The 24,133-nt window shown below is 41.8% G+C and overlaps 1 protein-coding gene across 2 annotated transcripts in view; it reads left to right on the forward strand.

The window, feature by feature from the left end:
* The window catches only part of zzef1 (zinc finger, ZZ-type with EF hand domain 1), a 36,796-nt gene extending 13,222 nt beyond the window's left edge, over nucleotides 1-23,574 (forward strand). The window contains exons 26-54 of one of the 2 annotated variants that reach the window (XM_023962278.2): nucleotides 277-517; nucleotides 603-682; nucleotides 763-853; nucleotides 934-1,417; nucleotides 1,525-1,689; nucleotides 2,500-2,619; nucleotides 2,729-2,890; nucleotides 3,000-3,132; nucleotides 3,455-3,593; nucleotides 3,675-3,840; nucleotides 3,916-4,178; nucleotides 4,366-4,538; nucleotides 6,496-6,691; nucleotides 6,810-6,973; nucleotides 7,057-7,337; nucleotides 8,580-8,754; nucleotides 8,837-8,969; nucleotides 9,819-10,045; nucleotides 10,144-10,452; nucleotides 10,531-10,631; nucleotides 10,717-10,852; nucleotides 11,360-11,719; nucleotides 11,832-11,975; nucleotides 12,119-12,287; nucleotides 14,598-14,696; nucleotides 14,785-14,950; nucleotides 16,274-16,424; nucleotides 19,687-19,758; nucleotides 21,584-23,574. In XM_023962278.2, coding sequence (XP_023818046.1) covers nucleotides 277-517; nucleotides 603-682; nucleotides 763-853; nucleotides 934-1,417; nucleotides 1,525-1,689; nucleotides 2,500-2,619; nucleotides 2,729-2,890; nucleotides 3,000-3,132; nucleotides 3,455-3,593; nucleotides 3,675-3,840; nucleotides 3,916-4,178; nucleotides 4,366-4,538; nucleotides 6,496-6,691; nucleotides 6,810-6,973; nucleotides 7,057-7,337; nucleotides 8,580-8,754; nucleotides 8,837-8,969; nucleotides 9,819-10,045; nucleotides 10,144-10,452; nucleotides 10,531-10,631; nucleotides 10,717-10,852; nucleotides 11,360-11,719; nucleotides 11,832-11,975; nucleotides 12,119-12,287; nucleotides 14,598-14,696; nucleotides 14,785-14,950; nucleotides 16,274-16,424; nucleotides 19,687-19,758; nucleotides 21,584-21,664 — 5,181 coding nt within the window. In that variant the 3' untranslated portion in view covers nucleotides 21,665-23,574. The remainder of the gene's footprint in view (nucleotides 1-276; nucleotides 518-602; nucleotides 683-762; nucleotides 854-933; nucleotides 1,418-1,524; nucleotides 1,690-2,499; nucleotides 2,620-2,728; nucleotides 2,891-2,999; nucleotides 3,133-3,454; nucleotides 3,594-3,674; nucleotides 3,841-3,915; nucleotides 4,179-4,365; nucleotides 4,539-6,495; nucleotides 6,692-6,809; nucleotides 6,974-7,056; nucleotides 7,338-8,579; nucleotides 8,755-8,836; nucleotides 8,970-9,818; nucleotides 10,046-10,143; nucleotides 10,453-10,530; nucleotides 10,632-10,716; nucleotides 10,853-11,359; nucleotides 11,720-11,831; nucleotides 11,976-12,118; nucleotides 12,288-14,597; nucleotides 14,697-14,784; nucleotides 14,951-16,273; nucleotides 16,425-19,686; nucleotides 19,759-21,583) is intronic. The other variant, XM_023962279.2, reaches the window with a different exon arrangement.
* The last annotated feature ends 559 nt before the right edge of the window (nucleotides 23,575-24,133 follow it).

Genomic DNA, 24,133 nt, shown 5'->3' on the forward strand with positions numbered 1-24,133 from the left:
TTATTGTAAAACCGTTCCCAGTGGGCTTTTAGTTATAATGATGCAGTTTTTAGCCAAAATTAAGAAAACTGTGTCATTTTCTGGGACATAGTTTCTGCAGAGCGGAGCAACCCCACCCCCCTTCCCCAATGCAGAGAGCTCTCTGTTTACAAGCTTAATTATTTTCTATATGTCCTCCATCATCAGAAAAAATACCACAAGAACAGGTTAAAAAAACCTAAACATTGTCTTGGGAGCGAGTCTTTAAGAAATATTTACTGTTTTTCCTTTTTGCAGAAAAGCTTGTGGACTTTTGAGGAGTTGGTGGTCTTCCTGGAAGATTTTGCACGTTGGAACCCTTCCCAACAAATGGCAGACAGCAGAACAGAGCTGATGAAGCTCCTCATGCTGTCCTGCAAAAAACAGCACATTAGAAATGAATTTGCAGCTGGCTCAAAGGCAGACCAAGCTGTGAATGCCATTTGGGCAGCCATGGTGTACCACACTCCAGCGCTTAGCCTGGCCCTGTTAAACTATGGTAACAGCTGGCAACTTGCCGTCCTCGCAGGACAGATGTTTGCTTCTTAACTTTGTTGCTGACTGTGATGATTCTGTTTGAGCAGTTAACAACGACTGTAAGATGCCTCTGGGGGAAGAGTTTGTGCAGGTTTATTCACTGGCTGACGGCATCAAAACATGGATGGTGAGTTCACCAGACATGGAGTTCTGTTGGTTGTCTTCTCCTGATCCCATGAATGACATGTTATATTTACTCACTATCAGCTGGAAATGAAGCAGAGATACCTGGTTGGCAAAATGAATCTTCCTGACGACAAAGAAGATGGTCATGAGGAGGTCACCATGGAGACACTAGGTGAGGACCCCAAGGAGTTGTAGTCCTAACTTAGAGTGATTGATGTGTTTGCTAATATCTTACTTTTTTCTTTGCTTCAGCGGAGATGTGCATTGAAAAAAGCCTGTTACTTTTCCGATTTGCTCCTTCTGGGAAATCCTCACAAGACAGTGATTCTTCTAAAGCCGCAGAGGGAACCTTGTCTTCACTCCTTCACTCAAAGCCAGTCGCTGAGGGAGGCTTCCAAGCCAGCTCCTCTCTGAATCCACAGACTGGAAGGTCTGAAGAGAGCAGCGAAACCCAGGCTGGACTGAGTCAGTCAACCACTGTCACGGGTCAGAACTGCTCCTCTGAGAACAACAAGCAGCACCACAAAGACTCCACTGAAGGTCTCCCTTCCCAGGCAGCAGAGCAAGCCTCTCCCTCTGCTTTTGCCCGCAAAGATCCTTTTAGCCGAACACGCTGCCGTCTACTCTCTTTCCGCTCTGTCGAGGAGCCGCAAGCAACTCTTTCTGTCAAAGATCACCATCCCATACTTAAACATATCCTGAACTTTATCAAGGACCAGGCTCTCACAACTGCAAGGTAGCTGGTTTTGAATCAGCAAATGGCTTTTTTAAATGTGATGTTGTGTTAGTAGTGTTTGGAAATCATGCAATTCAAGCTGAGGTCATCAGATGTTCTTCCTGCAGCATCCTGCAGACCCTGGCTCTGACCAAAGCACAGGTTCTGAGCGTGTGCAGAGTCCTTCAGATGGTTCAGCAGTGTTTACGCTCCCTGGGACAGCCACACCTCTTCCAAGCCCCCTGCATCCTGTTCCTGCAAGAGCTGCTGACATGTCAGAAAGACTTCACTAGGTACGTCTGTAGATTTTCTTCACTTCATGAAACCACTTCATTCTTCTTTCTTTATCTTCTTTTTGGAAATGGTGATTACCATCTAAAGAACTATTTTTGATTTGATTTATTGATTTATTTCAAGCATTGTAGTCAAAGCGATAAAGAATTTACACATATTTATCAAACTCATTACAGAAATGTTGAAATGCATAGTTTAAAAAGACAGACAATAAAACAAAACAAAAAAGTCACTTAAATCACATTTTGCTTAATTAAAGTGTTGCAGTGATCATTAACTAAAGTCAAGTAGAGTTTGATTTATTGCTTGAAAAGGAGTGGGAAGAAGCGAACTTATATAATCCCACCCCTACTGAGTTAATTCATTTGATAGTTTTACAGTTTTTGTAATCTGGTTCCGGTTTTAACATTTTTTAAGACAATAAGGAAAGATATTTGGTCAAATTTGATGACAAAAGAAAAATAAAATCAGGTTTTAGACAGTTGAATATTTTGTGTGAGTGACACATAAATGCACAGAAATGAACCCTACCTCCTTCTAAACATTGCAAATATGCATTCTAGCATTTCTGTGCTGCAGCTGCATCACATTTTTCTGTAGACTTTAAATCAGTTTGCATTGTCTTTTTTTTGGACATAACTGAGATGTAATGATAGTTATCACTTTGTTTCCAAGGCAACAAAAGAAGTTTCAATAATTTATGGTACAAAAATACATGCTTTTAAACTCGTTTGAAAATAAGTCAATGTATATCAATGTCAATGTATAAGTCAATATATCTTTTGAAATTTTCTTTTTGTTTTTTTTAGTTATTACTCTCAGTTATCGGACAGCGGACAGAAGCTTGGGGAAGAAGTGAGGTCTTCCTACCATCAGCTGGTGCTCATGCTGGTAGAAGCTGTTCAAAGCTTCAACAGCCTTAACGAAAAGTATGTTGTTGTTTTTTCCCCTTTCACACATCACATTTATTCAGAACAGGACACAATGAGAAGAAAAAAAAAGAATTTGAACTTCCTGATCCTGACCTCTGCTCTCCAGAGCGCTGCTTCCTGCCCTGTCATGTGTGCAGACCTGCTTGCTGCACCTTCTTGACATGAACTGGGAGGTGCAGGACCTGCCGCTCTTTCAGAGCATCAAGCTTTCAGACCTCCTCCTCAGCATGTCACAGGAAAACATCAGTGTTCATGATGTGGCCATTAGGTGATGTCACACTCGAGCTTTGTTGAGAATAAAATGCATTGTTTTAGCAGTTTTTAGTTCTGAAATATTAATGTTTTGTTTTTGATTGCATTTGCTGTTTGATATTCAGTCAGTGGACAGAGGAGGATGAAATCGCAGACTACAAGAAGAACCAGGAGTGGATGGATGAGTGCATGGATGGCATGTTTGAGAAGTGGTATGACAAAATCGATGAAGAGGACTCTGTGGAGGACAAGAGGAAAGTAAGGAAAACCATATTTAGGATTTAACCCTTGTGCTATCCTAGGCACGTTAACGTTGGGAGTGGGACCCCACTAGACAGTGCGCTGAACCTTTTTTCTTCAATGATTTGTGATCTTCACTGTTGACCATGGATTACATGAAATCCTCTTCACCTTTATCCACCTTTGTTATGGCAGGGATACCACGTCAATGTAAGGCTGGGTTCATAGGATAGCACAAGGGTTAAGCCGATTTTCTGTTCTTGAACACATTTCACGTCTTTCCTTTCCACCACAAACTGTTCACTTTTGTTTAGATGTAAATAAAACCTTTTCCACACAGATGCACATGTTCATCGCTCGTTATTGTGACCTGCTCAATGTGGTGATCTCCTGCGATGGCTGTGACAGAATGGCACCTTGGCATCGCTACAGATGTTTGCAGTGCATGGACATGGACCTTTGCAAGACCTGCTTCCTCAGTAAGTTCACGCACCACATCTAGCAACATGGTTTCGTTTCTGCATTTGAATGGACCAAGTGAAATGAATGTGCGTGTGCAGGTGGTGTCAAGCCTGAGGGCCACGAAGATGATCATGAAATGGTGAACATGGAATATGCCTGTGACCACTGCCAGGGGCTCATCGTGGGCAGCAGGATCAACTGTAACGTGTGTGAGGACTTTGACTTGTGTTTCGGATGTTACAATGCCAAGAAATATCCGGACAGGTGAGACATTCTGCAAAAGTACACATTACTTGATGCTTTTCCGAAACGCCTTATGAAATCCTTTATTATTCTCAGTCATCTGCCGACGCACCGGATCACCGTTTACCCCATGGTGACGATACGAATCAGCGACCGCCACCGCCTGATCCAGCCTTATATCCACAACTACTCGTGGCTTCTGTTTGCCGCTCTGGCCCTGTTTACATCAGAACTTACCAGTGAGAGGCAGATTGAAGGAGAGACTTTGGACAACAAGACTTTGGAGCAGGCCTCTTCTCTGCAGACGCGCTGCTCGCAGCTCATCACTGACTGCTTGTTAAAGGGGCAGACTGGCAAAGGCAAGTCTAAATTCTATACAGAATAAAAACGTCTTTTATGCAACTTGTCTTTTGCAAGCAGGCATAAAAGATAAGCTTCTACTTTTTGTTTTTTAAAAGATTTGGCCAAATCTCAGTATTTCTAGAGTTATGAATATTGTCAAAATAAAAAAGTAAAACTTCTGGTTTATACTGCTTTCTTTCCCAGGCCTCCGTTCCTCTGCCTTGCTTGCTCTGCTGTCCTCCAATGAATCAGCCTCTGACAGTGAGCTCTGTCCAGTCTCTCCCGAGTCCTCTCAGGAGCTCAGTACGGCCACGGACACCTCCTCCCTGCCTGGCAGCACTGCAGCCATCTGCTCTCCATCATCTCCCAGAGACAAGGTGATGAACACATCTGACATGAAGTGATAAATTACAGCCAAAACCCAATTCATATATCAAAGTGGAATTCTACAGCACTAAATTTAAAAGTCAGTCAGTACTGAAAAACAGAGGAGTGCAGAAATTCGTTAAAACTGAAAAATATCCAAAGGATTGGTTTAATCAAAACAGAATATTTTTGACAAAAGTGGTCTAAACTCATAACAAAAATACGTTTACAAAGAATAAAAGAGATTTTTATGAACAGTCAAAAGTTTGGACACCAAAATGTCTATTAAAATGCATGAACAAGTTTGTTAAAATCTAGTTATTCTGTAGTTTTGAGGAAACAACTGTGAAGCAGAGTCACCCTGATGTTTGAATCGGATTCCCTGCATCTCCAAAAATGGTGGAAATGTCTTTACAGCAGATCTTCACATGCTGGTCTGCTTAAACCCTAAAGGCAAAATTATTTAACACCATCCGTCCCTCTTCTTCCGCTCATCCAACACCGGGTCGTGGGCGCCCAGACTTCCCTCCCCCCTGCCACTTCCTCCATCTCCTATGGGGGGACCCCGAGATGTTCCCAGGCCAGCTGAGAGATGTAGTTTCTCCATTGTGTCCAGGGTTTTCCCTTGGGGCTCCGCCCACTGGGACATGCCTGGAGTTATCCGGACTACATGCTCGAGCCATTTCAACTGGCTACTCTGGATGTGAAGGAGCAGCGGCTTTACTCCAAGCTCTCTGCGTGGCTTTACACCAATTAATACAAAACTAAAGGGTAGTGTGGTGATGCTATTAACAGAGTTTTATGCTCACATCTTTTGGTAAAAAGATTGAGATAAAATTAAAGCAGCTAGTGAAGTTGTATGGCCTGCAGGCACAACCAGCCCCCACCGCTCCTCCCATTGACCCTTCTTACCGGTCTTCACTGGCTGAGCGCCTGCTTCAGGGCTTCACTTTCCCCTTTTCCTTTGCAAACCTGGTCCAAGCTATACGTCATGAGTTAATGAAAAAGGAAAACTTTTCTTGTGGTTTTATCTCCATAGCAACCATTTTTTATTTTAGTCGCCTTGGGGTGACGAACAGATCTATGTAATTTTTAGAAGAATCAGCTAAAGTAAACTTCTGGATTTCCTCAGCAACTGAGGTTTTTTATTAACCACGCCCACATTCCTAATATGTTCCTATCAAATGTCAAATCGTTTTTTTTTCCAGCTTGAGTCAGGGATTCATGTATTCAATTTTCACAATATTCCTGTAAAAAAACAACATATGAGCGACAGGGAAACGCCACGTTTGCAAGCTTGCAATGCTAATGTTGTTCAAAATCTGTATCTTCTAATTCAACAGTATTCCAAATTCCAAATAGCTTCTCAATGGTGCTTAAGGAATTAGGAGGCTGTATATCAAAATCTTTAAAAGAGTTTGAGGTGATTTTTTTTATTTTTTTTATTCGAGATGGCGGCCTCTCCCCAAGGTTACAGGTCAACAAAACTTTGTGGTTGTATATTCCAGCTGGCGGTGTGTGTTTGAATAATTTTGTGAAAATTGCTTGAACAAGTTTTCATTCCATATTGTGGAAAAATGTTAAAATTGCCAAAATTCACACTTTGCGGCAAAATGGCTGCCAACCTGTCGGTTTTGTGGCCATCCCATAATAACTAAAAAACTCCTTTGGATATCCCGGACATATGTGTTTTAGTTTTATTTGTGGATGAGGATATTTTTGAGCACCAAAAGAGATTTGGGGCCCATTCATTTTTTAAAGGGTTCTCCTGCTGTGATGTCATCATTTATTGGGTACTAGATGGGGGTAAAATCTTGGCTCAAAAGCGCAAAGAAAAAAGAATTGCTAAAACAATCTGGTCCTTGCAGTCAGGAATTCTAAAAGATACAGAAATGTTTCATGTAAAAAAATTTAAGAAGTACTGTAAAGCAGACTGTAATTTGAAGCATTTTAACTTTCCCTCTTTAGAATAAACCATCCTGCAAAGAGAAAAAGGAAAAGGAGCTGAGCTCCCCTCCGTCTGCACACCGGGAGGGGTTATTGCTTCCAACCTCTGAAGGGCAGGATAAAAAGAAACTGGTTAAACAAGACACCCTGGAGTCACCAAGCCTCAGCCAGACTCCGTCTCTGTCCAGTGAAGATCCTCTTTCTCCTGTGGTCCGAGGTAAGACCTCAGATGACCTCCAGCAGCCTGAGTAAAAGTCAGAGCTCCTTCTGTAAGGGGCTGTGACATTCGCAACTGTCTGAATGTCTGTAAGTTGTCTTTTTTCCCCTCTGCTTAGCTTCAGAGTCGGTGCAAAGAGAAGTGAAATCTCCAGCACCTGATGGTGCCAGGGAGACGAATGAGAGGCTGCCTCAGGTTCCCCTTCAGGAACATGTGTTCTCTGAATGCTCCAGAGAGAGGATCCTGGGGCTGCTTGCTGCAATGCTTCCCCCAGTCAAACAGGTATGTAAAGGCTACCAGCAGTGAAACTTCTCCTTATCAACACATTTGAATGAAATGTTAAAAGAAATGTGTTGTGTCCTCAGGACAGCGTCCTGTCTCTGCCCAGCTGCAGCTCCATCCTGCCACAGCTTTTCAAGGCAGTCATTTTCAACGCCGGATCTCTCAATGAAACCTACCACCTGACCCTTGGGCTCCTGGGTCAGCTGCTGCTGCGGATCTCTCCACTGGAGGCCGACGCAGCCGTCACAGAGGCCCTCGCCGACAAGTACGATCTGCTGACTCAGGCAGAGGCAGCTTGTTCAGGAACTCAGGGCTGGAAGACCGCCCAGCTGCTGTTCGGCCTTGGGGCAGTTTGTTTAGACAGGTAATGAAAGAATGCGGGCAGACTCTATAACTCCCTTCTTTGTATGCTGGGCACCCCAGGTAAAAAGTTGTATGACAAAACTCCAAAAGGCATCAGGTTACAGATGAGTCATTCTTGTAAGATATAAAAAAACGTGTTTTTTTTTCACGTAAGTTAATGGTGTGTGCAAACGTTTGGGCACCTAGAGTTAATACCTTCTACTGACCATTTTGGAGAGCTGAGACCATGGTTCACAATCAGATTTCAATCTCAAATCTTAAAAAAACGGAGTCATCTGACTTGCTCCAATAATAAGCCCCATAGGTTCTTCTAAGCAGTTGTCTGAAACTGAAAATAGTTTATGCTCACAAAACAGGAGAAGGAAGAAGATAGCAAAGCGTTTTCAGATGCCAATATCCTCTGACTGCTTCATCCCTCCAGAAAGACATGGGAGACTGGAGTTGTGCTACACTGTTCTCTTTACAGCAGGTCAATACAGTTTTCATGATAGAGTCATCAGAAGAAAGCCTCGTCTAGGTCTTCACCACAAAAGTCAACATTTGAAGTTGCCAAATAAACATATAAACAAGCCAGATGCATTTTAGAAACAAGTTCTGTGGAGGGATGAGGTTCAAGTGGAACTTTTTGGTTGGAATAAGCAAAGGTACGTTTGGAGAAGAAAAGGCACAGAGTTTAATCGAAAGAACCTCTGTCCAAATGTTCGACATGGGGAGGATCAGTCATGGTTTGGGGTTGTGTTGCAGCCACACTAACTTGGTACCATTTGTGAAAAAGCTGAAGTTGAAGAGAAAATGGCTTTTATAAATGATTAATGGTCCTAAACACACCTCCAAATCCAGCCCGCCTTACATTAAGAGGCAGAAGCAGCTTGAAGGTTTTGCCATGGCCTTCCTAATCACTTGAAATCCTTGAAAAAATGGATGAAGATACCTCAAACAAGAATTGAGACTCTTGGCTGACTACAAAAAGTGTTTACAAGCTGTGATACTTGCAAAAGTGGCCACTCCAAAGTACTAAGTGTGCAGGGTGCCCAAACCTTTGCACACACAATTATTCTGTTTTCTGTTATTTTCCAAGGGAAAATGATAGAAGAAAGCTTTATCTTTTAAAATAATACAAGAATGTCTAAACACTGATGTCTTTTGGTAATTTTTCCATCTATCCTTGGCTTCCTTAATACACCTTTATAGTTGGGGTGCCCACACTTGTGATCCCCACAGTATATGTTTTGTCTGTTTTCAGTCGTATTGGTCTGGACTGGGCGTGCACGGTGGCAGACATCTTACACAGCCTGAATGCCTGCCCTGAGTGGAGTGCAGTCATTGCTGCTTTCACTGATCACTGCATACAGCAACTGCCACAAACCCTGAAACACACCAACCTCTTCACCCTGCTGGTGCTGGTGGGCTTCCCGGAGGTAAGCAGCTCTTAGCTCCTGCGTTTTTCAACCCCCCAACGTCAGAGTGGGCTGCTTCACTGAAACATGCGATTGCTGCCAGGTGTTATGTGTGGGAACCCAGACAGTGTTTATCGACAATGCCAACGAGCGGCACAACATGATCTTGCTGAAACACTTCACGGAGAAGAATCATGCTGCAGTGGTGGATGTTAAAACACGCAAGAGGAAAACAGGTTAGTGGTTTAAGATCAAGTGGAAGCAAAACAGCGCTTTTTTCTGTGCACTGATAACTAAGGCTGGAGACGCGTCATAAGCTTGTTTTTTTTTTTCTTCTGATTGGGCCTCTTGAAGCCTAGATGACTTTTTAACATGTTGGAACAAGTTCCGCTTATTCCTTAGTCACAACTGCTCTTACGGATGGGTACGGGCAAAAAAACGGGCAAACCTGTACCAGGCATTGAGGTAGCCCACAGAAAATATCAGGGTCGTTGACCAGTGAGTGAACCTATTGAGCAAAAATATCCATGCACGTTTTTTCTACAGGCATGTTAGTTCTGCTCACGTAACAAGTGTGTGCCCCTTGTGTGCAGCCTGGCTGTTAGAGATGAGGAATTTGGACAATTATAGCATAGTTTGTGACGGGGGTCCGACGAGCACTTACTTATGCCCTGTGCGTGCAGCGTTTGAGCCTGGTCAGTAAGGATCCAGTCCGCACCTTACAAATGACTAGAGTGTAGCTTCCGGGAACTGTACAACAGCATCACCTGTACGTCGAAAGTGCACGTAACTTACATCATCCTTACAAATGCTTCACAAAACACTTGCCACACGCACAACAATGGTATGTTCCATTTTCATAATGTCCCTACAAGACAGACCTGCCTTTTCTTTAAGATGCAGCCGCTCCTCTGTACGGCCCTCTAACAGGCCCAGACAATTAAAAAACCTGTTCAGTGCATTCGGGAATTGTTTTTTTTTGTAAAAATAATTTAATGAAGTGCTTTTGCAGCTGCAGACTTACTCTCTTGTAGTTTTCTGAAGCATCATAGTGGTGTATCCTGCCTTTTTCTTCTCTTTTATAGTGAAGGATTACCAGCTTATCCAGTCTCAGGATTCTACCACAGCTGATCTTTCAGTACAGTCTGAGAACCAGAGCTGCCAAAAGACACTTCTGAGTCGCTACCTAAGTAATTTCACCTCCATAATCAGCCAGTTGCTGCAGACAAACCCAGACAATGGCTCCACTGATGCTGTGGAGGCATCCTGGGTCCTGTCTTTGGCTCTCAAAGGCCTCTACAACACATTAAAGGTTAATGCTCTAATAATGTCACAAATACCTAAATCAAGTGGGGTTTCTCCAGTGGAGGTTTAATTTTTTTGGTTTTTACCTTTGCTTCTCGTGTCTAGAAGCATGGAGTGGAGAAGGCACAAGAAGCCATCCAGGAGTCAGGCCTGACCCAACTACTAGTGAGGAAGTGTAGCAAAGGGACGGGTTTCAGCAAGCTGTGGTTGCTGCGAGACCTGGAGATTCTCTCCATCATGCTCTACTCCTCCAAGAGGGAGATCCATTCCATGTCTCAAGACCCTGAGCGGGACCAGAGGGAACAGGACAAGGAGCATGACTCTGATCACTCCAGCTCCTGCGCTGATGAAACAGATGTCAGCAGACCCGACCCTTTGGAAGGTCTTGATGAGGAGACTAAGATTTGCTTCCAGGTGATCAGAAACTCTTTTCATAACAAAGGACATAAACTATAGTGGAATACAGTGCTTTACTTTACTTTGTCTGTCCAGATCACCCATGATGCCTTAAATGCTCCCCTGCCAATTCTGCGAGCCATGTACGAGCTGCAGATGAAGAGGACGGACTCTTTCTTCCTCGAAGTGCAGAAGAGGTCAGCAAAAAAACGGAGACAGCTTTACTTACTTTAAAATGACTTTCTTAATGTGTTTTGCTTGTTTTTTTTCCATCTTTCTCAGGTTTGATGGAGAGGAGATTAAAACAGATGAGATTATTCGCACACTGGCACAGAAGTGGCAGCCCTCTAGACGGCACCGCTCTGAGGACAGGAGCACCAAGGCTGTGGACACTGACATGATTGTAGTTTCTTACATGGTAAAGTCTTTTATTTAGAAAACTGCACTAAAGCGGCCCCGTAAAGGCACACTCTGAGCATCTTTTGATCCATTGTAAAAGTGTTCTCAGTGGTTTTTAAATTATAACTAATACCATTTCTAGCCAAAATTCTTTTTAAAAAAGTTTATTTTTCTATAACATAGTTTTTGCAAAGCGTTAGGCGTTCATTAGAAATTTGTGGAGGGACTGTTGGTGTGGAGCAACCCTGCCCCCCTTCTCAAATACAAAATCTCTGTTAACTGCATTTTTTTGCCCCTGATTCACAACAACTTTAGTAAAGAAATGTTCAGAAATGCAGTTTTAAGCTTAATTTTCTTCAAATATATTCTCCCATCATCAGAACAACACATTAAAAACACAAAAAACACCATTTTCATCAGAGTGGGTCTTCACCATAGATGTATTTTCAATGCACATGTATTCACAGTAGCAGCTACAGCATGATGTGTTACATCAATCTCAGTGTTTTTCTGTCTCCTCCAACAGTCCAAACCAAGTCACTGTGAAAAAGCCACAGAGGAAATCAATGTCGTGGCCCAGAAGCTGATCACCAGTTCAGAGAGCGACTTGCAGCTCAGCTACGCTAAACAGAGGCGCTCCAAAAGCTCAGCTCTGCTGCACAAAGAACTTGACATGCGCAGCAATCGTTCGGTGCGTCAATACTTGGTGAAGGTCAACCAGGCCATCGCCACCCTGTACGCTCGCCACGTGCTGGCATCTCTGCTGGCAGACTGGCCCGCAGAAGCGCTGTTGAGTGAGGAGGCCCTGGAGCTGAACGGAGCCTCACACATGGCCTACATCCTGGACATGCTGATGCAGCTGGAGGAGAGACCACTCTGGGAGAAAGTGAGGAGGAGTGAAGAAACTTTGCATGGAAAAAATGAAACAGATGAATGCAAATGTGCTCTCAGAACTTCATACGAGTTATTCCTACTGACAATGTTTCTCTAATGACTAGATTCTCCAGAGGGTGCTAAAGGGCTGCAGCCAGACCATGCTGTCCAGCCTGTCTCTCACTGCTTGTCAGTTCATGGAGGAGCCAGGTATGGCCGTGCAGATCCGAGAGTCCAAACACCCGTACGACAACAACACCAACTTTGAGGTCAGTTCATGTCTATTTAGTTTTTTATGGGTTCATAATCAAGGGATGGGATCTGAAAAGATACTGTGAGGCTTCAATTATGCTGCACTTTTTATTTTCTTAGTCATTTTATGACAGACTTGTATCCCATTCACCATCTTCAGGATAAAGTGCACATCCCTGGAGCCATCTACCTGTCCGTGAAGTTTGACTCTCGCTGCAACACAGAGGAAGGCTGCGATGAGCTCATCATGTCCAGCAGCAGCGACTTTCTCCAGGATGTCCACAACTTCAGTGGAACTCCACAGAAATGGTCTGACTTTGAGATACCAGGTACGGATCTCACTGATTCTTCATAGTCTTCTTCCAATGAAAAATAGATAGATTAAACATGATTCACATACTAATAAATAAGTGAGATCTAAGTGAGTTGTGAATACTGGTGTTGCGTTTTAGCACAGATAATGACTTGTTGGGGGTATTTTTGCCTAGATGAATGATCAATTGTAAAAGGCCCAGTGTTATTTCTCTTGTCCTTGGATAGAGGTCACAATAGTCAGCAGCATTGAAAAACATTAAAAACATCTATAATTGTGAAAAAATGTACATCAATGCAAAGCTAAGGGTTAAATGTATAAAAAGATATATAAAAAATGAACTTCTAAAATTATTTTTCTCAGAAATCATCCTTTTTATTGTGTGCCTTTTGCTTTAGTCAACTCTGTCAGATAAATATGAGTTTAATTATGCAAAAACTTGATCAGCTGTATCCTGGAGAGGCTGCTTTCATTCTCCTAGCTGTGCTGAATGCAGCAGAGCCACACATGGTCTGATAGGTTTGACATCTTTTGATCTTTCAGATAAAAATGGCCAATTTTCATTCAGTCACACCCGGACCGCCACAGCTTCTCTCTGTTTTAATGCTTTTTAAAAGCCATAGTGGAAACAATTCAAGTGTGTTTTGGAGATTATGGAGACAAATAGCAATAGCCAAAAAACTAGCTAGCCAGCTGGAGTATTTTTTTCTGCAACGAGGAAAACGTGCAATTTTGTCAACTCCATCAGCTTTAGTAGTGCCGGACAGAGTTGACAAATCGAACAATAAATGCTCAATTTCGTTATAATATCCTCTTTTTTTTCATGGTACAGGAAGAGAATGGCATTTTAGGAGGAGTTTATATACATGAGTAGCTTGCATTAAATGTGTTGACATTTTTGTGTTGAGAGAAACTGTCAATGTCGGCACAAAGGAGTAGAAATAGAGAGGATAGATAAAAAAAAAGAGGAAAATTAAATGTTGATCCAGAGAAGAAGTATGCCTTGCTAGCTGAGGAAAGACAGGGGAGTGGAAGAAGAGAGCTCAAGGTAAATCAGAAATGCAAATACCATTGGTTAACTCTGTCAGATCATTATCTACACTGCCAGATATGGGTTTTAGGTCTGGTGGGATGAGTAGAAAAAGTCTACTGTTTTTGTTGTTTACGCTATAAAATATCATCAGTTCTAAAAACTTTTGCATTTTTTTAAATTTAAGGATTTTGTTCTATGATGGCACAATCAAAGACTCAAAAGAGTCTGAAATTTAGCCTTGAATATATATACCCGTATATTCCAGACTATAAGTCGCACCGGAGTATAAGTCGCACCAGCCCAAAAATGCATTATAAAGTAGAAAAAAACACAGATAAGTCGCACTGGACTATAAGTCGCATTTTAACTTTCACAACCTTATATGACACAATCATAGCAGACTGTTTATCTCATAATTTCACAGTAATTTTTTCTCAAACTTATTTATTTATTCTTTTCATGAAGCATCATTGGCCAACTAATACTCTGTTTTCATCCTGTATTTGTAGAAACAGTTGTCATTTTTATTGCATTTCTGAATCTATGAAATCATTGGAAAATAGAATATTATGTTGTTAGCCTTCAAGATCTTACTGTAAAAAAAAGTTTGCTGATTCTCTGAGTCACTTAACATACTCTTAACACTTAACATACCTCATACATCAAATTGACCCAGGAACATCATCTCTGTTCCTCACAAATGAACATAACAGGCGGGTTAACAATGTATTTATTTCAATTTATTTCTAATATAAGTCGCTGCGGAGTATAAGTCGCACCCCTTGCCAAACTATGAAAAAAAGGGCGACTTATAGTCCGGAAAAGACGGTATTATATTTCATTGCTTGCCAGAGGACCCTAAATGCTACATATGTATGGACAATAAGCAAAACCATTTTAACCCTTTAACAGCAGAGATATCACCGGCGATACCTAAATAACACGCTCAACCATTTACACGATCAACGTAATCAGCTGTGTCTGACTTGGAGAGAAAATGGCATTGCACTGATATGCAACATATTAATAACCTATTAATACCTAATACCTATTAATAACCATAGTGGCAAAAAGACACAGAGACGCCTGATTTGCGTTGATCACGTAAGCACTTCACTAATGTAAAGTGTGGCATCTCAGACAAAGGCTACTTTTCTCCACTTCAGAATCCAGTTGTGCAAACGGTTGAAGAGTTACGGTAGTCGAAAGACTGTCGACACCGTAGCTAAAGCTGTGGTGTAAAAGGGTCAAAGCACATGAGGTTGTAAATTCATGGCTTCTTGTTTCCCTCAGGTGATACCCTGTTTTACAAGTTCATGTCAGACATGAGCAACACAGAGTGGGGCTACAAGTTCACTGTAACCGGGGGCCACAGGGGCCGTTTCCAAACAGGTACTTTGGAATGGCAGAAAAACCGATTTCCATTTGCTCCAACCAGAATCACTTTAATGAAGTTCCTCTTCCGCATGTTTCCGATCAGGATTTGAGATCCTGAAGCAGATGTTAGCTGACGATCAAGTGCTCAGTCAGCTGCCACTGGCTGACATCTGGGAGTGGCAAGTGGGCGTGGCCTGTCGACAGACCGGAAACCAGCGCCTTAAAGCCATTCATTTGTTGCTCCGCCTGCTGCAGTGTCAATGTCAAAAGTGAGTCTGGACTCTTTTTTTTTTTTTTATATGACAGGCTTTATTCTCACCAAAGTAAATACATTTTTAACTGAATTGAAGCCTGTTTACCTCAGAACTCAAAGCCACGTTTTTCCAGAGTGTAGTTACAGAAAGAGTTTCGGCCATATGCGCGTTTTCCTCCCTCAACAGTCCGTCCTCTCCGGTGGAGCTGGATATACCTGCACACAGGTTTTGCATGCAGCCCTTCATGAACGTCCTCCTGGTAATCTGAGATATTAGGAAAAATAGTGTTCAGGAATTTGCATGAATGCAAACAATGCTCAAACTGTGAATCAATGATTGTTCAAAAACTGACATCTGAGCATTTAGATATTTTTAGTTTTTTATATATTTAAGATGTGTTTAGTCATGAAAGGACTAAGGGATTTTTTAGAGGCTTCAGAGTTCCTGTTTTTCAGTCTTAAGTTTTTCTTGGTGGTTATCTTTCTTTTCAAAGGAGAATTGAAATGCTCACATGAGAGATGGTTTGTGATGACGTTTTAGTGCTAAACAAATGTGAACATTCCCATCACAAAAGTATAACATGGACTCGGTGATCAGGTTTTAAATAAATTGAGATTGCCTTGTTTTTTCCAGACTAACTTTTTGGAAAGAAGGTGGATTTTGGATTGATTATTTAGTAAAGGTTTGGTGCAAATTCACCAGAAGCTGTTACAAATAACTATTCCATAAGATTTTTTTAATCAATTTCATTGAATAGTGGTACCAGTTTTGAAATTGAGTCCCAAATGAGGTTTAAATCATATCTTAAAGAGCTACTCCAATGAAAATTGTGGTTTTGGTGTGTTTAACATGTTCTTGTGGCATTTTTCTGATAAAAGAAAATGCATTTGTGAGTATTTCTTTATTCAAACTGTTGTGAATCAGGAGCAGATGAAAAATGGCAGTTTGAAAAAGAGCTTATTTGATACGTAGAAAATAAATATGATGGACAGGTCACAAGCTCCATGCTCCACTCCAAAGGTCCCGCCCACAACTCAGGAGAGAATTTCTAATATTCTAATGCTGCTCTGAAGAAACTTTGTCCCAGAAAACAACTGTTTTTTTTTTTTGCTAAAAACAGCATAATTATAATCAAGACCACTGGGAACAATTTGACAATAGATCAAGTCTGGGCATCTTTGATTAGATTTCTGCCCCACCCCGCGATCTTGGATGAGCGCCAGGAAACGCGGGGTGTTTTAGCAATTGTTATCCAAAAGTCAGCGCTTTCCTTTAATGGTGCAAGTCCTTCATAGTGTATGGGTGGCGGTGACAGTTTTTGTGCTTGGTGTGCTGCAGGCCCTGTGAGCTGACGCTGCTGCGCCCGCTGTGGCAGCTCTTCATATCCATGGAGAACAGCCTGAGCCAGGATCCCACCAGTATCACTGTGCTGCTGCCTGTTCACAGAGCCCTCACCGAGCTCTTCTTCGTCGCAGAGGGCCATGCCAGCGTGAGTCATGGACACTATCACACTTCAAACCTGTGCTATTCAAGCTCTGTGGGGACAGCTGCACAGTCAGTCGCAATTGTTAACCCCACCATTTTGTTCTTCAATTTTTTCCTAAGTACCTGCTCTTTTCTTACTGGAGTCCATCCATCTGCCAGACGGCATTGTTCCACTCAGACTCCCTGAAAACTGTTTGAGATGGAAAACACCTTTATCCCTTTTTTTTTTTTCCAAACGCATGCATGCTCTTCTTCTGTTTCTCCTCCTCTGAAATAATACCAGCCCTGAAATGAGCCCACCATCAGCCAGGGGTTTCCCTACCTGTAGCTGAAGCTCAATCACATGGGCCCGGAAAGGTTTCTCCGACTGGGAAACTACACCAGCTGACATGTTAGCGCGTCTGCAGATTCATGCCTAGCAGCATGTGTCAGCAGACAGCAGGGGGCAGTAGCTGGATTCTGCAGTTTAGTTTGTGCTCGTCCTTCATGAACACTGTGGTCTAATGTGCATTCATGATTCCGTCTGCCACATTGTGTGCTTGAACCCACGATAACCTCCTTTTACTTACTACAGACATGCGATTTCTTTTGTTGTCCTGGAATTCGAGTTGCTCACTCAAAAGATTGGTTAACAAGACACCAATAGTCCACTCATATACTCTGGTAAAGGTAGTGCCATGTAACCACAAATAAGGTTTTGCTAATCTGCCATGAGGTGGTGGTTTAATATTATTATAGAATCCACTCTATAAATTGTGCAATAAAATGAATAATGTCTGCAATAATACAACAGAAATAAAGGTTATAGAACTTTATCCATCAGAATACTGTTATTATAGAAGATTCCTGCTGGCATCTTAACTGTTTTAAACTTAAAACTAAACTCTTTTGGGAAACTCCTAAACTGTAATGATAAACTAACAGTTTAGGAGTTGCTAAAAGAAATTTTTTAATTGTAAGTTGACATGTCCATCCATCTTCAAATTCCACTGAATATCTTTTTGGGTCACGGAGCTGCTGGAACCAACCCAGCTACTGTTGGGCGAAGGCAGGGTTCACCCTGAACAGCTCACCAGTCTGTTGCAGGGTCACAGAACTAATCACATGCACACCTAGGGACAATTTAGAATCACCAACCAACCTACGGTGGATGACATTAGTATTTGATTCCCTCCAGTAGGTTTGCCCACCTAAAAATAAATTAACTGTCTGTCATCCTACTGGTAGGTTCATATGAATAGTGACAGATAGAAAATCCAGAAATGACTAAAGAATTTATTTAAATGAATTTGCATTTCACTGAGGGAAATAGCTATTTGATCCCCTAGTAAACATTAAGAATTCTGATCCACACAGACCTGACATCTTAACTGAAGGTGCCTGTATGAACTAATCATCTGTGGACCAAATCACCACAGTGGATTTAGAGGAGAAGAACAGTGAGAAATCGTCCTAAAACAGGAGTTAGTTGATGATCCCAGAGCAGCTGGAACCACAGTCACCAAGAAAACCATTGGGAATTCTTTACTCTGCAGTAGTTCAACATCTTGCAGTGCTCGCAAAGTCGTCCTGCTTAAAAAGGCACATGTGCAGACCCCCTGAAGTTTACCAATGAACACCTTCAATGATTGGGAGAAGGAGCTGTGGACCAACATGGAGCTCTTTGACGTCGGCTCAACCAGTTTGGAGGAAGAGAAATGCTGCCTGTGATCCCAAAAACACCATCCCCTCTGTCAAGCACAGAGGTGGAAACATCATGCTGTGGTGTATTTTTCTGAACTAGGTTACTTTATCGTGTGGATGGGAGGATGGATGGAGCCATGCACTTTCAAATCCTGAGTAAGAAGCTCGCCTCCTTAAACCAAGAGGCTTAAAATGGGTTGAAGTTGGGTCTTCCAACAGGATAATGACCCAAAACATTCAGCCTAGTCAACCAAGGAATGACTGAAGAAGAAGCAAAGTGAGGTCATGGAGTGGTCCAACCAGTCTCTGGACCATTAATCCTATAGAAAACCGATGGAGAGAGCTGAAGCTCTGAGTTGCTAAGCAACAGCCACCAAATCTGAATGGTTTAGAAATTATTTGGAAAGAAGAGAGGTCAAAAACGTCCACCTGAAATGTGCTGAAACCTGCTCATTAACTATAAGAAACATCGGACCTATTTGCTGCTAATAAGGGTTTTGCCACATAGTACTAAGTATTTTGCTCAATTGAAACACTTATCAACATTTATATAAATTCTCCAAAGTTAATTTCTTGTCTTTCTATCTCTCACTGTTCAAATGAACCGGCCATTAGGATTACTGACTGTTTAGGTATTATTATTATTACTATATTTTATTTTGTTTATTTATTTTTAGATGGACAACCTCCAAAATCAACATAGGGTCAAATTCTTATTTCCACCAATGTATGAATCTTTGTTGTGGGACTGTGGGAGGACGCCGGGGTAAACCCACACTTTGACGAGGAGAACATGCTCTACACAGAAAAGTCCCAGCCGGGGTTTGAACCACGATGCATGACTGCGATCATTTTTCCTGACCAGGACGATGTGTGGAGGTCACATGAGAAAAAGGCATAAATACCTGAGAAAGGGTTTGAAGTTTTTCACTGAATGCAGTCAGTTTACTGTTTCATCATCAATACAAACGTTTATTAAAAGGTCAAAAAAAATGATAAATAATAATTGTGATCCTCTGCAGGTAAGGACAGATCTGTAGGTTTAACAAAGTGATGCTGTAGTCAGATATTTACTTTTTCCTTCTTCTTCTTCCTTTGGTTAGGCTGTAGGCTTTGCCTTAAATTACATCTCTCTTTACACGCACTGGAAAAGTGGATTGAAAACCCAGCACTGAGTTCTGTGACTAAAAGCTTCAGAATCAAAAGTTGTCTGGATTTTAGCCTTTTTTTTCTCTCTCTCCAATCCTCATAGTTTACGGCCAAGTCAGCTGCAGGAAGTCATCTGAATATTAGGAAATCAAAACTGTGTGTCACACTCTGCTAGATGTACAAATGACTGGAGGATGTTTGGGACATAAACACCTGGACTGCTGTTAGGAAGACTGGTTAAACAAGGCTCTGGACTGTGTCTGCAGGACTGTGAAGGCCTCAGCACATTTAGCACGCATGCTCTCCAATCTGTGCAGTTTTAAAAATGATCGGTGGCTTGCCCTGCATCCCGCTGTGGTCAGGAGTGGTACATGTCTTGCCTGAACTTATATTGCAGATATCTATTACTAACCCACATTTGATGTGTTTTTCAGACTCAGGGGCTCCTCCAGGAGTACCTGATGGCCATGACCACAGATGAGCAGCTCCTGAATCGCACCGCCATGGTACGCCTCTTGAACTTGAATGATTTCCTTTAAGCTAAACTCTTTCAGGTTACGTTTGCTAGTTACAGTCATCAAGTTGTCCTTAGCGGACGTGTTGTGTAACAGTTGGTCTTACGGTAGTCTTGTCCTTTTTTTATTTTTTTCTGCTGTGAATCACCGAGCTGTTGGCACCTAGCAGGTCCCTCAGCACCGCTCTCTCCTGTTTTGAATGTGTGTGGGCCGTGCTCATGGCTAATGTATTTGATAATTACAGTCCATTAGCATTTGTGGCTGAGCGAGCCGCCGCGTCCTCTGCACCAGAGGGTCCCGTGATGCAGCGGCGGAGCTTTAAGGAGCAAAGGATGCTGGGTGATTTAAAAAAAAAAATCATTGTGGGAGGCTCTGCTCAGCTGTCGCCTAACACCTGTCAGCTTGAAAAAAAAGAAACGATGGCTACCTTGGCATGTCAGATTAGTCTGTTATATTAACAATGAGAGGACGGATTTGAGCAAACAGGATGTTGAATGGAGAAAATAATTAAAAGATTTCCAGATTAGTTTCTCCCTGACAACCAGATTATATTGAAGCTCTTAGAAAGGCAGTTTTTTAAATGGCCTATACCATACTTTTCTGAAGCCTTTCTAGAGTAAACTTTATTCATAAATATGATCAAATATGATCATTGGCAGACTAAAAAACACATTTTTAATGAAATAAAAAAATGTTTGCAGCTCATTTTCTTACCCGGAAGTAAGACGACTCGATCTCTGAGGCACCGCCTTTCGCTTCTTGTGGACGTCATCCTAGAGTCGGCCTACACACGGCCTACGCGGCGTGTCTGCGTTTCACCCACAACATCAACAAACATCCAAACTTTTGCCAAGACGGATGTGCAGATTGTGCATTTAAAATGAAAGAGCAACCAACAGAGAAAGTATGTGCGTGTGTCACCTTGGAGGCGGTGCTAGCAGTGCAGACTCTTCCTGGAAGGCGTGGTTCCCCACTTTGGGTTTTTACATTGTGACGTCAGTCGCTTTCATAAATTGGGAGGGGCTGGTGGTCAGAGGTCATGTTTTTTTAAATACTCAGAGATACATGAACGGATCAAAATACCGCTTTGGGTTGTTTCTTGTGAGCAATAGACATTATAATACACTTAAAATGTCAAAAAATTAATTTTGCATGATATAGCCCCTTCAATCAACATCAGAAATTTACAGACTGCAGTGTTTTGAGGGTTTCAAGATGGAGTTGCACCAATCAATCAGTCAGAATCCATTTAGCAAGTGATCAGCCTTGCTGGAAACCAGCAAAACCAAATTAGAATATAAACTTAATTCTGCTGTTTTTAAAGATCCACTGCGATGAAAATTGTGTTTTTGGTGTTTTTAACATGTTCTTTTGGCATTTTTCTGATGATTGAGGACATGTATAAAGAAAACGTAAGCTGCATCAAGCATTCGATGTAAATTGAACATGTCCAACATGGGGACAGCAAATCGTGACAAGTGGCGACTAAATTGACTTCATTTGGTTGGAGCTGGAAGTAAAATCGTTTTCTATTGGTGAGGTCACACTCGCTCAGTCCAGTTCTCATATACAGTCAATGACATCAAGAAACTGTGGAGGAAACTGTATTAAGGTTTGGCATTTTTCCACGTGTAGTTCCTTTGAACATTTTGACTTTTCAAAGCCCAATTTGTCTTTTATTTTCTCTCATTTCTAAGACGTTTTATCCTGAAACATTCAATACTTTAGGCGGGACCAGAAAGCTAAATAGTCAGAGTTATTCTTCTCCTGTGTTGACCCTTATCATTTAATCTGCCATCTTCTTCTCCTGGTGCAGGCTTTGAAGAACATTGCTGCCATCAGTCTTGCTATCAATTACCCCAATAAATCCACAAAGTTACTCAACGCATCTCCTTGAGCGACCCTTCAAGACTGTGGAGGAGAGGACACATCCTGACTCAGAGGAGAGCTTTGCTCACCATCCAAGCGTGTTTCTTCTGACAGGACTCCATCTTTCTACACCTGGACTCTGCAGCACCGTGGTGTGTGTGTGTGGGGGGGAGGGCACTTTGAGAGCACTTTCCACTCTTCCTCACTGTCCTTTTTGCCTTAGGTGAATCAAGTATATCAGCATGTGCTTTCCCCTATAAACAAGGCAGTTGTGGGGTTTATTTCACGTTTACTTTCACTGTGCTAAAGGAGATGAGGTGTGGCAAATTTACATCCTTCAAGGAGAACTTTTTTCTTTTCTTTCTGCTGTGTTCCTCTCCCGAGCAGCAGATACTCTGGATCACTTAGTTGATTGTGGTGAAAGCAGGTCACCTTGGCAACTTCGATGTCCCAGTGGACGTGCGGAGCATCCTAAAAATACAGTCCAGCACTGAGCAAAAGGAATGACCTACAAGCTCAGTTCTTCCGTCGCTTCCCCTTTCCATTCTTTCTCCCTATTCTTCATTTCTTCCTGTCACTTGTGTGTTCTCCCGTTTTTACCTCCCAAGCAACACCAAGACATGAAGGTACTTTTTAGGGCTTTCACTGAGGAGCAGGATCAGTCCATTACCACACAAACCCGAAACATTCATCTAATGTGAAGGGAACCACTTTGCAACCAGTGGGTAAAATCTGTTTACCCTCACATTAGCATCAGGTTCAGGTGAAAGTTTTTCCCTCTGTCAGGTTATTGCTTAAAGAAGTAGGATTTCTATGCCAAAAAAAAAAAGAAAAGATGCAGATTCTTTAGAGGTTTCCGTTTTATGCAAATATCTAATCGTATATCTGTCTGTTAACAGACCCCAAAACAAAACAATGAAACAAAATTCAAAGGAAAAACTGCATTTTTTGTTGTTTAGCTTTTAGCTGAGAAACGACCCTTTATTTTTAAACTCTGTGTTGGGTTTGCTCAAACACTCAGTGAAGTGGTTACAGAGTTTCCTGTTTGCACTTCTCAGCGGTTAGTACAGCCGGTTCCTTCACGTTTCTCCTTCTCTTTGCATTGAATAATGTCTTTTAGTAAACTTAACGTTTTTATTTTTTGTTAGAAAAGTTTATGAATTCAAAGGGAATAGGAGACTGGTTAAAAGGCGTGACAGCCTGCCATAAGGGCCAACACGGAGTCCAGCCACATCCCTCCCTTCTTCTTCAGAACACAACAGATGAGCCATTTTCCATCCCATCACTGTGATCCCACATTTGTTTCATGTTTGGATGCACCTGTGCACTTCCAGAGGTTTCCAGGGTTTTGTGTTCATACGTTTAATTGCCATTTATTGGAAATTGAGAGGTAGAGGATTCTTTTTTTCTTCTGTTTTGACTGCTTTTTTCTAAAACCAGACGCTCACAGTAGGAAGTCATGGTAGTTTTATACCAAAGAGACCCATCGTGTTTTGACCCATACCACACTTTTAAAGGAGCTCCTGCATGAGTCCTGTTTTCTCACATATCAGACTATTCGGAGGAGCTGGAGCACAGGAATCCTTTAAACTTTGTCTCCGTTTTCATTTTCACACACGGCTGCTGCAGCAAGAAGAGAAGACGCCTCCATTTTTCTTCCATGACGCCTCACACATGTACGATGTGCCTATGGTTAAAAATGAAGCAATCATAATTTAACTCATATTAGGAAGTTTTTTTAAAGAGAGAAATATATTGTTTAATTTGAGTTGTTTTGTAACTTTTTATTTTTATTGTTTTTCTTTTTTGCAGAAGTGCTTGATGTGAGGCTTGACTAATTGAATGTACATAACTGTGAATATTAATTGCACAAAAAAAGGACTTTGATATCCACCCCTTAAGAAATAAAAGCAGGCACTAACCGCTGGAGACTGGAAATGGGATTTTTCTTTTTTTGCACTATAAAAACACCAAACATTCACAAATAATTCAATTAAATAAAACTTCCAAGTTTAATGAATTCTAGTGAAAAGTATATTTAATCCAGGAGTGGGCAAACTTGTTGACTCATGGGCCACAAGGGGTTCTAAAATTGACAGAAGAACCGGACCAGGAGGGTTTTGTTAATCCACCACATAAGAGAAAGAAATAACATAGAATCTGGATGAAAAAATGCCTTAATTTTAAATAAAAATTAAATGTTTATATCTTTTTTTTAAATTTTATTTCCAATTGCACCGATGGGTTGATGTCCCTCTGGTAAAAATGGAAACTAAAGGTACGTTCACACCGCCCTCTGCAATGTGCGTTCAAGCGACCACGGGTGCATGTGGTCCAAAAGACCACGCGTCACATGCCCGGTGTGGACATAGCATAAAAGAAATGCTGCGCTCGAGTTGTGTTGGAATGATCGGAAAAACGGCTGTGAAAACACAAGAATGTCAGAAAAAGAACACATTTTCCAACAACACATGAATGCAGAAAACCTTTCTTCACC

The sequence above is a fragment of the Oryzias latipes genome, chromosome 14 (assembly GCF_053564925.1).
Source record: "Oryzias latipes strain Hd-rR chromosome 14, Olatipes_Hd-rR_3.1".
NCBI classification, from domain to species: domain Eukaryota; kingdom Metazoa; phylum Chordata; class Actinopteri; order Beloniformes; family Adrianichthyidae; genus Oryzias; species Oryzias latipes.